General features: G+C 44.3%; 3 protein-coding genes across 3 annotated transcripts; 1 reads left to right on the top strand and 2 right to left on the bottom strand.

Moving 5' to 3' along the window:
* The first annotated feature begins 636 nt into the window (after positions 1 to 636).
* Positions 637 to 948, top strand: LOC101622923 (histone H4). Its single transcript, XM_004694871.1, has one exon. It carries the CDS (start codon positions 637 to 639, stop codon positions 946 to 948), a length of 312 nt encoding a protein of 103 aa, XP_004694928.1.
* Positions 949 to 5,487: 4,539 nt separating this feature from the next.
* LOC101622704 lies at positions 5,488 to 9,819 on the bottom strand. The gene is made up of 2 exons (XM_004694870.2): positions 9,491 to 9,819; positions 5,488 to 5,839 (listed from the first exon to the last, which is right to left on the bottom strand). The coding sequence occupies exons 1-2, from the start codon at positions 9,817 to 9,819 to the stop codon at positions 5,488 to 5,490; spliced, it is 681 nt and encodes a 226-aa protein (XP_004694927.2).
* An 811-nt stretch (positions 9,820 to 10,630) lies between these two features.
* On the bottom strand, positions 10,631 to 11,163 carry LOC101622232 (histone H2A type 1). The gene has a single exon (XM_004694868.2). It carries the CDS (start codon positions 11,158 to 11,160, stop codon positions 10,768 to 10,770), a length of 393 nt encoding a protein of 130 aa, XP_004694925.1. The 5' UTR covers positions 11,161 to 11,163; the 3' UTR covers positions 10,631 to 10,767.
* Positions 11,164 to 11,584: the final 421 nt, after the last annotated feature.

Genomic DNA, 11,584 nt, shown 5'->3' with positions numbered 1-11,584 from the left:
AAAGGGGCTGTAAAAGGCAGGTCAGTGTTGGCTTATAACAAGCAAGGGTATACTTCAAAACGAAAGTTTGTTCTGTATCACCAGCAGTCAGCCCAAGTCCATTTACATGCTAGCAACTAAGCCTGGCAGACTGAAGGACGCGCAAGTATTAAATGTGTTAAGCACGGCCCCTTGCATCAGTTATGAAGCATGAGCAAACCAGTGTAAAGAGCTCAGAAAATGAGGTATGGCTTTAAAATCGAAACCTTTGACAGTTAACTGCAATGCATTTACATTGATGTATTGGAGACTACACATTAACAGCGAAGCAAATTTTTTGCCTTAAATATTTAATGAATTTGAAAAGATGTTTGGGATCATGAGTTTATTAAAGCAAGATAGGGCAGTTGAGGCAAAAGCCGCGGACCTCTCGCGAATTCCGGGATCTTCGGGGCACCGTAGGGGGGGTGGGGAGAAGTGGGGGGGGCGGGGACTGTGTAGTCCTGTTTCCCGCCAGCGCGTTTTCCACTCTCTTCATCTATTGGCCGGAACTGGGCGGGGGGGCGTGGAAAATGCTTAACTGGGCGGAGAGTAGTTATATAAGGCTCGCGTCTTCCTTCCTTTGTCACTTGCTGCTGGCTCGTTTCAGGAGTAACCATGTCTGGCCGTGGTAAGGGTGGGAAGGGTCTGGGTAAAGGCGGCGCCAAGCGCCACCGCAAGGTGCTGCGCGACAACATCCAGGGCATCACCAAGCCCGCCATCCGCCGCCTGGCCCGGCGCGGCGGCGTCAAGCGCATCTCGGGGCTCATCTACGAGGAGACGCGCGGGGTGCTCAAGGTCTTCCTGGAGAACGTGATCCGCGACGCCGTCACCTACACCGAGCACGCCAAGCGCAAGACGGTCACGGCCATGGACGTGGTCTACGCGCTCAAGCGCCAGGGACGCACCCTCTACGGTTTTGGCGGTTAAGTTCTCCGATTTCGCTGCCAGAACCTCGTATTTCTCAACCAAAGGCCCTTTTCAGGGCCACCCAAACATTCAAAAAAGGAGCTGTAACTTCACAAAGGCTCTGAGCCTTAAGGTCTATATTATAGCTAAAATTGGTTGTTAGCTCGTGGGCTGCAGTGACATTTGCGATTAGGTCGGGTTTCCTATGTTGTGTACCAAGCCGGTAGCAAAAACGTAAGGTGTGAATAGTGATTGCCCCAGTCTACCCAATTCTTGCCTTTACGGGAGGGGTAGTTAGAGCAGAAAATGGAGAAAAAGACTCAAGCAAGATAGGAGATAGGGGATTTACCCAGGAACAAAAGAGAAGCGCCGCCCAATTGGTGAGACCGACCGGTAATTGTGAGCCAATCGGAGCTGATGATCTAATGCGAGCCGGCCCGGTGGGTGGGAGGAAGCCTGGCGGGTGGCTGGAAGGCGGGCGGGAATCACAAAGCCCTGGGTTTTGACAATGTGTAATTTGTCCTTTTTACCAGTTATAGTCTGTGAATAATACACTGGTTTGTCTCGGTTAACAATCTCAAGTGGTAGGCAGGGAAGGAATCCACATTCGAACTTGCCAGGAAAACCGTACTGGATTCATGGGGAATTAAAATTGGTCTTACGGTCCTCTCTTCTTTGAGTGTCAACATATCCCTCACTTAATAGCCATACTTTTTCCTCCTTCCCAGAAGCATGGAAAATAGGGTGGAGAGGTTCTAAATTAGTGTGTAGATGGTTGTACAACTAGGTAGTACTAAAATAGAGTTGACACTGAAGTGTAAATTTTATATGTAAACTATCTTTAGAAAGTTAAAACTATGTTTATAGGGTGGTCGGGCAGTCTTAGCTTTGTACATGTATGTTATATGCCATAATGTATATGTATGTTAAGTATATGTATGTTAATGTCATGTATGTATATAATATAAACCTGCGACTTCCCCTGACCGTCCTTTCTGGGCCTCACACATGTGGCAGAGGAGGTCAGACCTGAGGTGAGATCCGGACTGTGAAGGGGATCTCCAGCTAGACTTGGACACTAGGGGCTTGGATTAGTCCTGCCCATGGAATTTTTTTTTTTTTTTAAATATGTCCCTGACCCAATTAGCATTCCAGGAGTATGTCCAAACTTTAGAAATCAACTACAGAGGAGACTCGAATTCACTTGATGGCTAATAAAGTTTATTCTCATCTAAACATTGTCACAAATGCTTGTGTTCTTTTTCATATACTTTCAGAGTGCTGCTTTCATCCAGCCTCTACATTAGCTTCAGTGCATTGCTAGCCTTTTGAGTTTGATACTCCACCCTCCCTCCCAGGGGTCCTGAATAATTAAAGTTACCTGACTTAATTTAAACTGATAATGCTTCAGAGCTACATCCTGAATGGCCAGAGGTGCAAAAATGGGCCTGGTTGGGAGAGTAGCCATGTCCTTTTTAGCAGGTGTTGTTCCTTTAAGAAATACTTGTTCACCTCCTGCCAGTTATTGCTATAAGCATCAACGTACATCAGTGAGAAATTAGACAGGGTCCTCTGTCCTCTCTTCAGAATATATGTACAGAGGTGTGTGATTATAGGTTTCTTATATGGGAAGGAGTGTTTGTTGCCACCCAGTAATCCTAACTACATTATGCTGCAGTCTGCCTGACATCTTTTGGGGTCATAGCCTGTTTGTGTTGCAGGAGAAAATCATTTCATATCACTGAGTTCTTCTAGGGCTGGATGAACCCTGATCTTCCCAGTTACTTCTCCACGATTAATTACCCTAGTCCAACCCTTGCCCTTGTATGTTCACAATTTATTGTTCTTGGTTAAGTGCAGTCTATAAATGTTCAATTCTAACTATTTTTCAGGCCTTCATTTCCTTGTGAGGGTTCCTGTGTCTCATAAAACACACACACACTGTACATTCTCCTTTTCTTCTATCGTCAGTTTAATTCTTAATCTCCCCCCCCCCCCCGAAAATAAAAAGAAAAGTACAAAGCCTCTGACTCTGGGCATGCTTGGTTCATTCCAGAAATAGACAGGGGGTCAGTAAAGAACAAAGAATGTGATGGAGAACGAGCTCAGATAATGGTCGGTGGTGACCTTCTAGGACTAACTTATCCTGTCTGGATGCAACTTTTCAGTTTAAGCTCTGAGAGTCCCACATCCTCAGAAATCCCTAACTCGGAAAAACTGGATTGTTGGGTCATCTTACATCTGCCCTTTCACTGCAGAGTACAGAAAAATCTGTAGGGGCCATCAAGATTAGAAGCAGAAAGACTCCAGAGTAGTCACTCTTGTTCTGGACAAAAGGTGATCTGATTCATTTTTTAAAAATATATGTTTGAAAGGGCAGATTTATTATAAAAAGACAAGGATATATGTATAGAAAGGATATTTGCACAGACACAACAGACAGAAAGAGCTGCTCGTGAAAGGGGCGGCAGCTTTGTCGAAAGAGAGGCCTGCATAGTCCCAGGTGGACGGATTTGGAAGGAGCTGCTGCTGCTGCTTTGCAAAGGGAGAAGTTTGGTAAAGAGAAGCACCTGCAGTCTCAGGCGGGCAGGGCAGTTTCCTGCCGATCTGATTGATTTTGATGACAGAACTGACTGTTGGATGACAGTTGTAAGAGTTCAATAGGACTTGTGAGTTTTCAGAACTGAGCTACTGGCAGACTGCAATTCCATTTATTGACGTGAAGAATACTGTAGAAAGAACAGATTTGGTGTTTGTGTCAAGATGTCCATTTCAGACAAGTCTGAGGTGCCCATTAGACATCCAAGAATTTGTATCGAATATACAGTTGGATAAGAGTCAGGAGATCAGGGATGAGGTTTTATGTCCCAAACACTATTTTTCTTAGAGAATATGTTTTGCTATGAAAACTGAAGTGGCTGGAAGGAAACTGGTAGGGATTTAGGAAATGATTACCATCTTCTACAAACAACCACTGGGAATGAGAAACTGCTAGAATGAGATCTAACAGGCCATAGCATTCTCTTCTGTTGAATATAAACTACTTTACAGAACATATGGAGACTAGATGAGGCCAACAAGAACAGAAAGGGGCCCAAGAACTGAGTCAAGAACCTGCAGAGTACATTTTGGAGTACAGCTTTCCTATTTCTTAGCAAGGCTGTGAAGTATCCTGCTGGTTTTATCTGTACTCAAAATTTATATGCTGACATCTGAACTCCCCACATGAGGATGGTATTAGGTGGGGTCTTTAGGAGGTCATTTTGCCAAAAGCTTGGAAAACTCATGAATAGGATTTATAAGAGACCCCGGGGAAGCTCTCTGGCCCCTTCCTTTCTGCCACAGGAGGATGCAATTAAAAGAGCAGTCTATACACCAGAAACTGAATCCTGAACACACACTGAATCTGCTCTGGTGGACTCCTTTGGCACTCTGATCTTGGACATCTCAGCTTCTAGAACTGTGAGAAATAAATATTTAAATCACCCAGCCTATGGGATTTTTGCTATAGTAGCCTGAATTAAGACACAATTTTATGAATACAATTACTTAGTCAATCCCTTCTCATGAAAATTTATTCTCATTTACTATTATATTGTACTACAATAAATGGTTCTTGTGTGATCTCATTTAATCCCATCATAGACAAACCAATGATCACCAGAATCTCACTTTTCCATTTATCTCCTCCAGTCTGTGTGAGACAAATTAAGAGTAACAAGAAGCAAATTTCGCTTATACTACTTTTATGAAACATCAAAGTTAATTAGTGGGCATATTTATCCATTTGAACACGGGTTTTTGAAACCTTTTTATAGTTAAGTTATAGTTGTAACGTTTCATGAGTCCATAAAAACCAAACTAAAAGATCTTACAATTTACAGCCTGCAGAATAAAGATCTGGGAAGGAGGAAGGTAGTATACAGACTCTCGAGAGCCATTATTACCGGAAAGGGAGCTTCTCCCCCAAAAGCTGGATCTGTCAGAAACCAGAGTTTAGACAAAATTAAAGATCTGATATATAACTGACTCCCTTAGTCTAGCTTTTGAAATTTAAAAGTTCTACTTAGCCGGCGTACAAGCTACAGGACAAACGAAAAGCCAAGACCAACAGGTTTAGGGGGTTGACGATAATCGCCTTGGTCTGTCTCCAACTACAGAGCCAAGGCAAGGGCTTGGGGCTTTCTGCAAACTCCCAACATCAAAGAGGACAAATATGCTAAGAATTTGTACCTCGTTTTTCTGGCAACGTCTTATCTTAGTTCAGTTGGCTTCCAGGAAGGGCCAGACCCCGCAATTTTGCGAAGCCTAGAAACCCCTCATCAGCTTCGCGGCCACGCTTAGCCTCACCCACTTACGTAGCCAGTGCTCCCTGATTGGCCGACTGCGACAGGCTTCAAGATACACAACGAAAGTGACCAGTAACTGCTCAAACCTCAGGCTCTGAAAGCCCCAACCGTTCGACTGCACCACAAAACAAAGCGTACAGCTCTTTTGAAGAGAGCGTGAGTGGCTCTGAAAAGAGCCTTTAGGTAGGTAAGTAATAATGGAGACAGAGCTTCAGCCGCCGAAGCCGTAGAGCGTGCGACCCTGGCGCTTGAGCGCGTAGACCACGTCCATGGCCGTGACCGTCTTGCGCTTGGCGTGCTCGGTGTAGGTGACGGCGTCGCGGATCACGTTCTCCAGGAAGACCTTGAGCACCCCGCGCGTCTCCTCGTAGATGAGCCCCGAGATGCGCTTGACGCCGCCGCGCCGGGCCAGGCGGCGGATGGCGGGCTTGGTGATGCCCTGGATGTTGTCGCGCAGCACCTTGCGGTGGCGCTTGGCGCCTCCCTTGCCGAGACCTTTGCCCCCTTTGCCACGACCAGACATGACTACAACAACGTCGCCAAAACACAGCAAGTGGTGTGACCTGCTGCTGGGTCACGTATAAATACACGCCGGCTCGGACCTTATTGAGAACCGAAAGAGCAGGCGGGAAAGGCGGAACCGCCCCTGGTTCCTCGCTCCTCCCTTTTCTGAGCAGAGAACCAAGAATTTTGTAGGAGGAACACAGTATAAATAGGTGCACTCGTGACCTCTAATCTTTTTTTCCCCTCTCCTTGCTATTTGAATCTGGAGCTATGTCTTTAGTTGGGACTTATGTTTCAGGATAAAGCTCTGTACTTTCTCATTCAGGAGGTAGTAATTAACAGCTGTGAAGGCTAACTGAATATGCCTGTCAGAAGCAGGACCAAAGAAATTCAGCATTTGCCCCTCTCAAATACCAAGTTGGTCTAAGGGCTGGCAAAATGGACGACCCAGTATGCCTTGTGGATATTAGAATTGGTTTGAGCTGATGATACTTAAACCTCAGGGGCAGGAAAATAAAAAAATCGGTCTGCTGTAAGGCATATTTATACTTTTAAAGAACATTTCAAATTTGTGTCTCCCGCTATTCTAGGAACATTGCAAGTTACCCGAGAATTTTGGTGCAAATTTTCCATCAACCTTACCATGTTTATTAGGCTTTTCCTGATTACCTCTTATAAGTAGCTGCAGGACTGCCCCCAACATTTGTCTTTTGTATTTAATTGGAGATAGTATTTAAGGGGGGGGGGGCTTGAGCATATTGGGGATGTCTTACTCAGTTTTCCTGGGTATCTCCCACATATATGTAATGTACCTGCTTTTTATTATTAATATGTGTTACTATGGGGGGTCTCAGTTAAGGAATCACAGGGTAGCTGGAATGTATACCTTCTTTACACTGTGTGACCTTGAAACCCGAACTTGCCTTCCTCTGCAAAACTGGGATAACCAGGTAGTGATGGGAACTTCCCAAAAATTTAGGGTGGAAGGCCTCACAAAGACAAACCCCAGAGGCGGGGGAAGGAATGATTAATAGAATATAAACTAGCTAGGGAAGTTTGCAGATATCTAGATGAGATCAGAAAAGATTATCGCCCAGAGGTGAGGGCAGAGAGGATTACTGATTTTAGAAAAACAACCCAATTGTCCATAGAGCAATCATTTCCATAGTAATTCCATCAACGACGAACTGCAAAATTCAGTTCTTATCCTTTAAGACTGTCCCGTTGTCTATGCAAGCATCTCTCTTCTTGATCTCCTTTCCTCAATATGCTTGAAACTTGATGAGTGGGAATGTCTGCTTAATTCATCCTGAGGGATCCAAGAACCCCATACACCAAACCTCATCATCTGAATTCCATCATAAAGTGTTGGAACAGAGATGGGGATAATGACAATCAAGAATCTGCCTAGAGTTGGGGTATTTCCTGGAACTCTCATTTCAGACTCATTCTCGCAGCATGGTACCAGCAAAACAAATACATATGTACTAATGAAATTAGAAAAAGCATTGTGTTTAGTAAAGTACACAGCATTAGTGGAGTCTGTTTTGTCTTTATATATGACATGTTAAAATGTAAACTGAGTCATATTAAAAGTTTTAAGTATGAGTCGAACTTAATTTGAATCAGACAATATCCAATCTAGCAGGTAGAAAGGTGCTTTGAGATCTGTACTAAAGGAGACTCTTAAAGCCAGAAGGTAGCAAGAACAAGGAATTTATACTTCTCAAAAAAAAGCTGGTTGCTTATAACAAGGTTACTTTTCTGCAAGATTACTGGGCACTAACTGACTGCGCTCTGGAGTTCCAACAAGGTTACTTTTTTTTAGGGGCTGGCTTGCATCCTGTCTGGAAGAGGTGAAGCCATAATAAAGTCTTATTTTGGTAGCATGGGCCTGTCCCAGTCTTCTGTCATTCCTGCAGCCAAGAATGTAGGACAAGTCAAATCTCAATAATACTGGCAGTCAATTATATATTGTTGTATTAAATCTCCCTAAGTCAACTCCACTGATAGTGAGTGCTGGGAGGACTGCTGAAAATTACATCTGAAAAATGCATCCTGAATTGATATTCTCCTCTTCTGAGAGTCCGGGTTTGGTTTTGTTTTTATCTGAGTCTGTAATAAGCCAAACTAGTTCTAAACTCGAACTGCATTACGTATAGACTGAGCCTGTTGCTGAGCATCACTCCAAGTCCTGTGAAAGAAAAACTAACTGAAAACCTTCAAAAGTCGTTTAAAAGACACAGTGTATACTTTTAGTGCTCCCTTTCCTGTCTAGCCTGTCACTCCTTTAATAGAAGGCAATAGAACTCTGATGCAGATATTAAAATGTTGGTAATATCCTGGCCAAAATTGTCAATCTATATTTTCTTCATAAATGTGAATTTCTCTCATTCTTTAAAAATAAATTCTTTTAATTCTAGACTGAGCAAAACCTAGGCAATTAAATGATGTGAAATGAAAAATAACTTTAAAAGGTCATTTTTTTTTTTCACTTTAACTTTTTAAATTGCATAGAGATAAGGGGAAATTGTATGCAGTTTAGGAGAATTAGTAGCATTTCTCAAATGCTATGTGTCCAAAAATATCTCATATTTGTCCCATTAACACATCTAAGATGGAGTTACCCCTACTTTTTCTGATATTGATTTGTCTAAAATTACCAGTATGTGGCAAAGCTTGCTTCTGTATTCTAATGATATTCTGTGCTGCAGGCTTCCGGATTATTTCCCTGAGATGGTGTTAATCTGAACAATAAAGAATGTTTATGCTTTGGTGGATGGGATGTTTGTGCTATGATGGATGGGATGAGAAGTTCCCTCATACAACCTGTATAAAAAACCTCATCATTTCTGTAATTTGGGGCTCAGCCTTTTGGATCTGACCCCATTGAACCCACTAGTGTGACAAATAACTCTATCTACCTCTCTGAGTCCCCTCTTATTTCTCTGGGAAATTGCCATAACTCTTCTAACAGACTCAGAGTGACAAAGGTCTGTGGCAGGCAGAGTTGTCAATACCAGTCTGGAAAAATAACATGTTTAACACAACAGGTACATAGCCAACCTTAGCATTTTTAAGAATTGTAAATATTTTGTAAACTAAAAACATTTAAAACTCAGGGATGCACGTAAGCCTAAGATAGTTTCAGTTTGTTAAAAAAATTACATGATTCTACCACACTGTATTACATCTCAGGCTAAGGGGCAGCAAAAAAGATTTTATGGGAGATGTAGGGAGAAATGGCAACGGAAATGGAAATGGAGCGCGACACATAGGTTACCACCCTACAGTTCTAATTTGAGTCCTGTTATCGGTTACCAACTCAAATCAAAGAGTTTAAAGACATGCAATCTTTCTTCTCAAGCAGAACAAACGCCATGTGTATCAAGGTCCCTGCAGTATTGAAACCTCAACTCCCCCCAAAACGAAAGGGGAGAACAATTAACAAGTTTGTAAAATATGGCCCAACGTCCTAGGGATCCATGGCTCCAAGTACTGAAAACATACAAAGCAGACAAAAGGTTTATGGGAAATACGAGAAGCATCACAGCCGCTTTTGGTGAAAAAATTGGGTGGCTCTGAAAAGAGCCTTTGGGTTTAAAGCTGGCACTTACTTAGGGGGGACTTAAGCCCGCTCGCCACGGATGCGGCGCGCCAGCTGGATATCCTTGGGCATGATGGTGACGCGCTTGGCGTGGATGGCGCACAGGTTGGTGTCCTCGAACAGACCCACCAGGTAGGCCTCGCACGCCTCCTGCAGCGCCATCACGGCCGAGCTCTGGAAGCGCAGGTCGGTCTTGAAGTCCTGCGCGATCTCGCGCACCAGCCGCTGGAACGGCAGCTTGCGGATCAGCAGCTCGGTGGACTTCTGGTAGCGCCGGATCTCGCGCAGCGCCACGGTGCCGGGCCGGTAGCGGTGCGGCTTCTTGACGCCGCCCGTGGCCGGCGCGCTCTTGCGGGCCGCCTTGGTGGCCAGCTGCTTGCGGGGCGCCTTGCCGCCGGTGGACTTGCGAGCCGTCTGCTTGGTGCGAGCCATCCTTACAACGTGACAGTTGCCTTTACTGCAGAAAGTGAAAACACATTGCGCAGCCACCTTAATTTATAGGGCCAGGATAACAACTATTGGGCCCAAACTCATTCAAAAATCCCCGCGCCTTCCCCTGATTGGGCCATCTACCGGAAGTGCCCGGATGAAGAACTGCTTTCGGATTGGTGAATTCACTCCTTATCCTGCCTCTCGCCATCGCTGACGTCATTTTATTTACTCTGTTCAGTGGGAAATAAATCTTACACTATGTGCTTCAGCATCTTAAAATTTAAGGCTAGGTATTCACACAATACGTCGCGTTAAGTCCTAATGGGTGATTTCACGCGTCTAAGAAGAAAACTACTAAAATTGCTGATGGATGCTTAGGGACATTTATGTATGTGCTTGTTCAATACATTCAGAATTTTCTTGGGTGTGGCACGAATACTGTGGGTATAATACTCTTGATCTTCATCAAGATCAAGAGTGATAAGCATCAAGGGACTTCTTTCCGTAGCAAAGGTGTTTTGAGTGTTCCTTAACCCTCTTAGTTTATCTTTAATAAAAGGCCAGTGCCCTCCATTATAGAATTTCCCACAGGTGCATAGTGTGTAAGTAGTACTTGCAATGGAACAAATAAAGCAAGCTTAAAAACCACCGCTTTAACAGAGAACAATGTTGCTTTTGTTGGAACTAAAGCCGCAAGGCTAGAGACTGATTTAACCACAGGTACATTAAATCCAAACCTGTTCTCCATACTTTAATGTCCAAGAAAGTGTAAAATACTAGAGCGTTGACATTCTATTAACATTTAACCAGAATATCCGAACATTTGACATGGATTATAGCATGACAGCTCTCTCACTGGAAAAGGTGGGTGGCTCTTAAAAGAGCCTTTGTACGTTACGGGAAGTCTTGATGCTGGAGGAAAGCGACGTGCAAAGTCGTGTAAACGCTTTACTTGCCCTTGGCCTTATGATGGCTCTCGGTTTTCTTTGGCAGCAACACTGCCTGGATGTTGGGCAGGACGCCGCCCTGCGCGATCGTTACACGCCCTAAAAGCTTGTTGAGCTCCTCGTCATTGCGGATGGCCAGCTGCAGGTGGCGCGGGATGATGCGCGTCTTCTTGTTGTCGCGGGCCGCGTTGCCCGCCAGCTCCAGGATCTCGGCCGTCAGGTACTCCAGCACGGCCGCCAGGTACACCGGGGCACCGGCGCCCACGCGTTCCGAGTAATTACCCTTGCGCAGCAAGCGGTGCACTCGGCCGACGGGGAACTGCAGGCCCGCCCGAGAGGAGCGAGTCTTGGCTTTTGCGCGAGCCTTGCCGCCTTGTTTACCCCGACCAGACATGTCGAACGATAGCAAAACCTAAACGCTCCTAATGAGAAAGCAAGCAGAGTATAACTAAAATGGACGGCAAGAGAACTATTTATACTAACTGGAGGTAGGCTGTGCGGCACTCTCTTATTGGCTAACATAGGAGAACCAATGGGAAACTAAAGCCTGCATCCTTCATTTGCATATAACCCTTCTTGTGAGTTTTGTTTCCCATGTCTTATCTGATCTAATGGGGTTATACCTTAATAGCAATAAAGTTGATTAGTTTGAGTATTTGGGAATACTATCTTTTAATGTAATCAGGAGTGAAAGTGATTATCTTTGTTTTTGTTAATGGCACTTTTTAGGTATTGTGAATTATGATGGGGGAGGAATGAAGTCAGAACAAATTCTACATAGGTAAAGTTTAAGAGGTACCTGTAAGCTCCTGTACCCT

Source organism: Condylura cristata, unplaced genomic scaffold (genome assembly GCF_000260355.1).
Source record: "Condylura cristata isolate star-nosed mole 26May11 unplaced genomic scaffold, ConCri1.0 scaffold00048, whole genome shotgun sequence".
In the NCBI taxonomy this organism is placed as follows: domain Eukaryota; kingdom Metazoa; phylum Chordata; class Mammalia; order Eulipotyphla; family Talpidae; genus Condylura; species Condylura cristata.
The sequence above is the reverse complement of the archived record's forward strand: the minus strand, read 5'-3'. Positions and strand labels throughout refer to the sequence as shown.

Bases quoted from the DNA above. Each gene is read 5' to 3' on its own strand.
- LOC101622923 (XM_004694871.1), top strand. From the start codon at position 637: ATGTCTGGCCGTGGTAAGGGTGGGAAGGGTCTGGGTAAAGGCGGCGCC.
- LOC101622232 (XM_004694868.2), bottom strand. From the start codon at position 11,160: ATGTCTGGTCGGGGTAAACAAGGCGGCAAGGCTCGCGCAAAAGCCAAG.
- LOC101622704 (XM_004694870.2), bottom strand. From the start codon at position 9,819: ATGGCTCGCACCAAGCAGACGGCTCGCAAGTCCACCGGCGGCAAGGCG. The intron at 5,840-9,490 runs GTGCGCCATCCA...ACCCAGCAGCAG, and splicing joins CTGTTCGAGGACACCAACCT to GTCACACCACTTGCTGTGTT.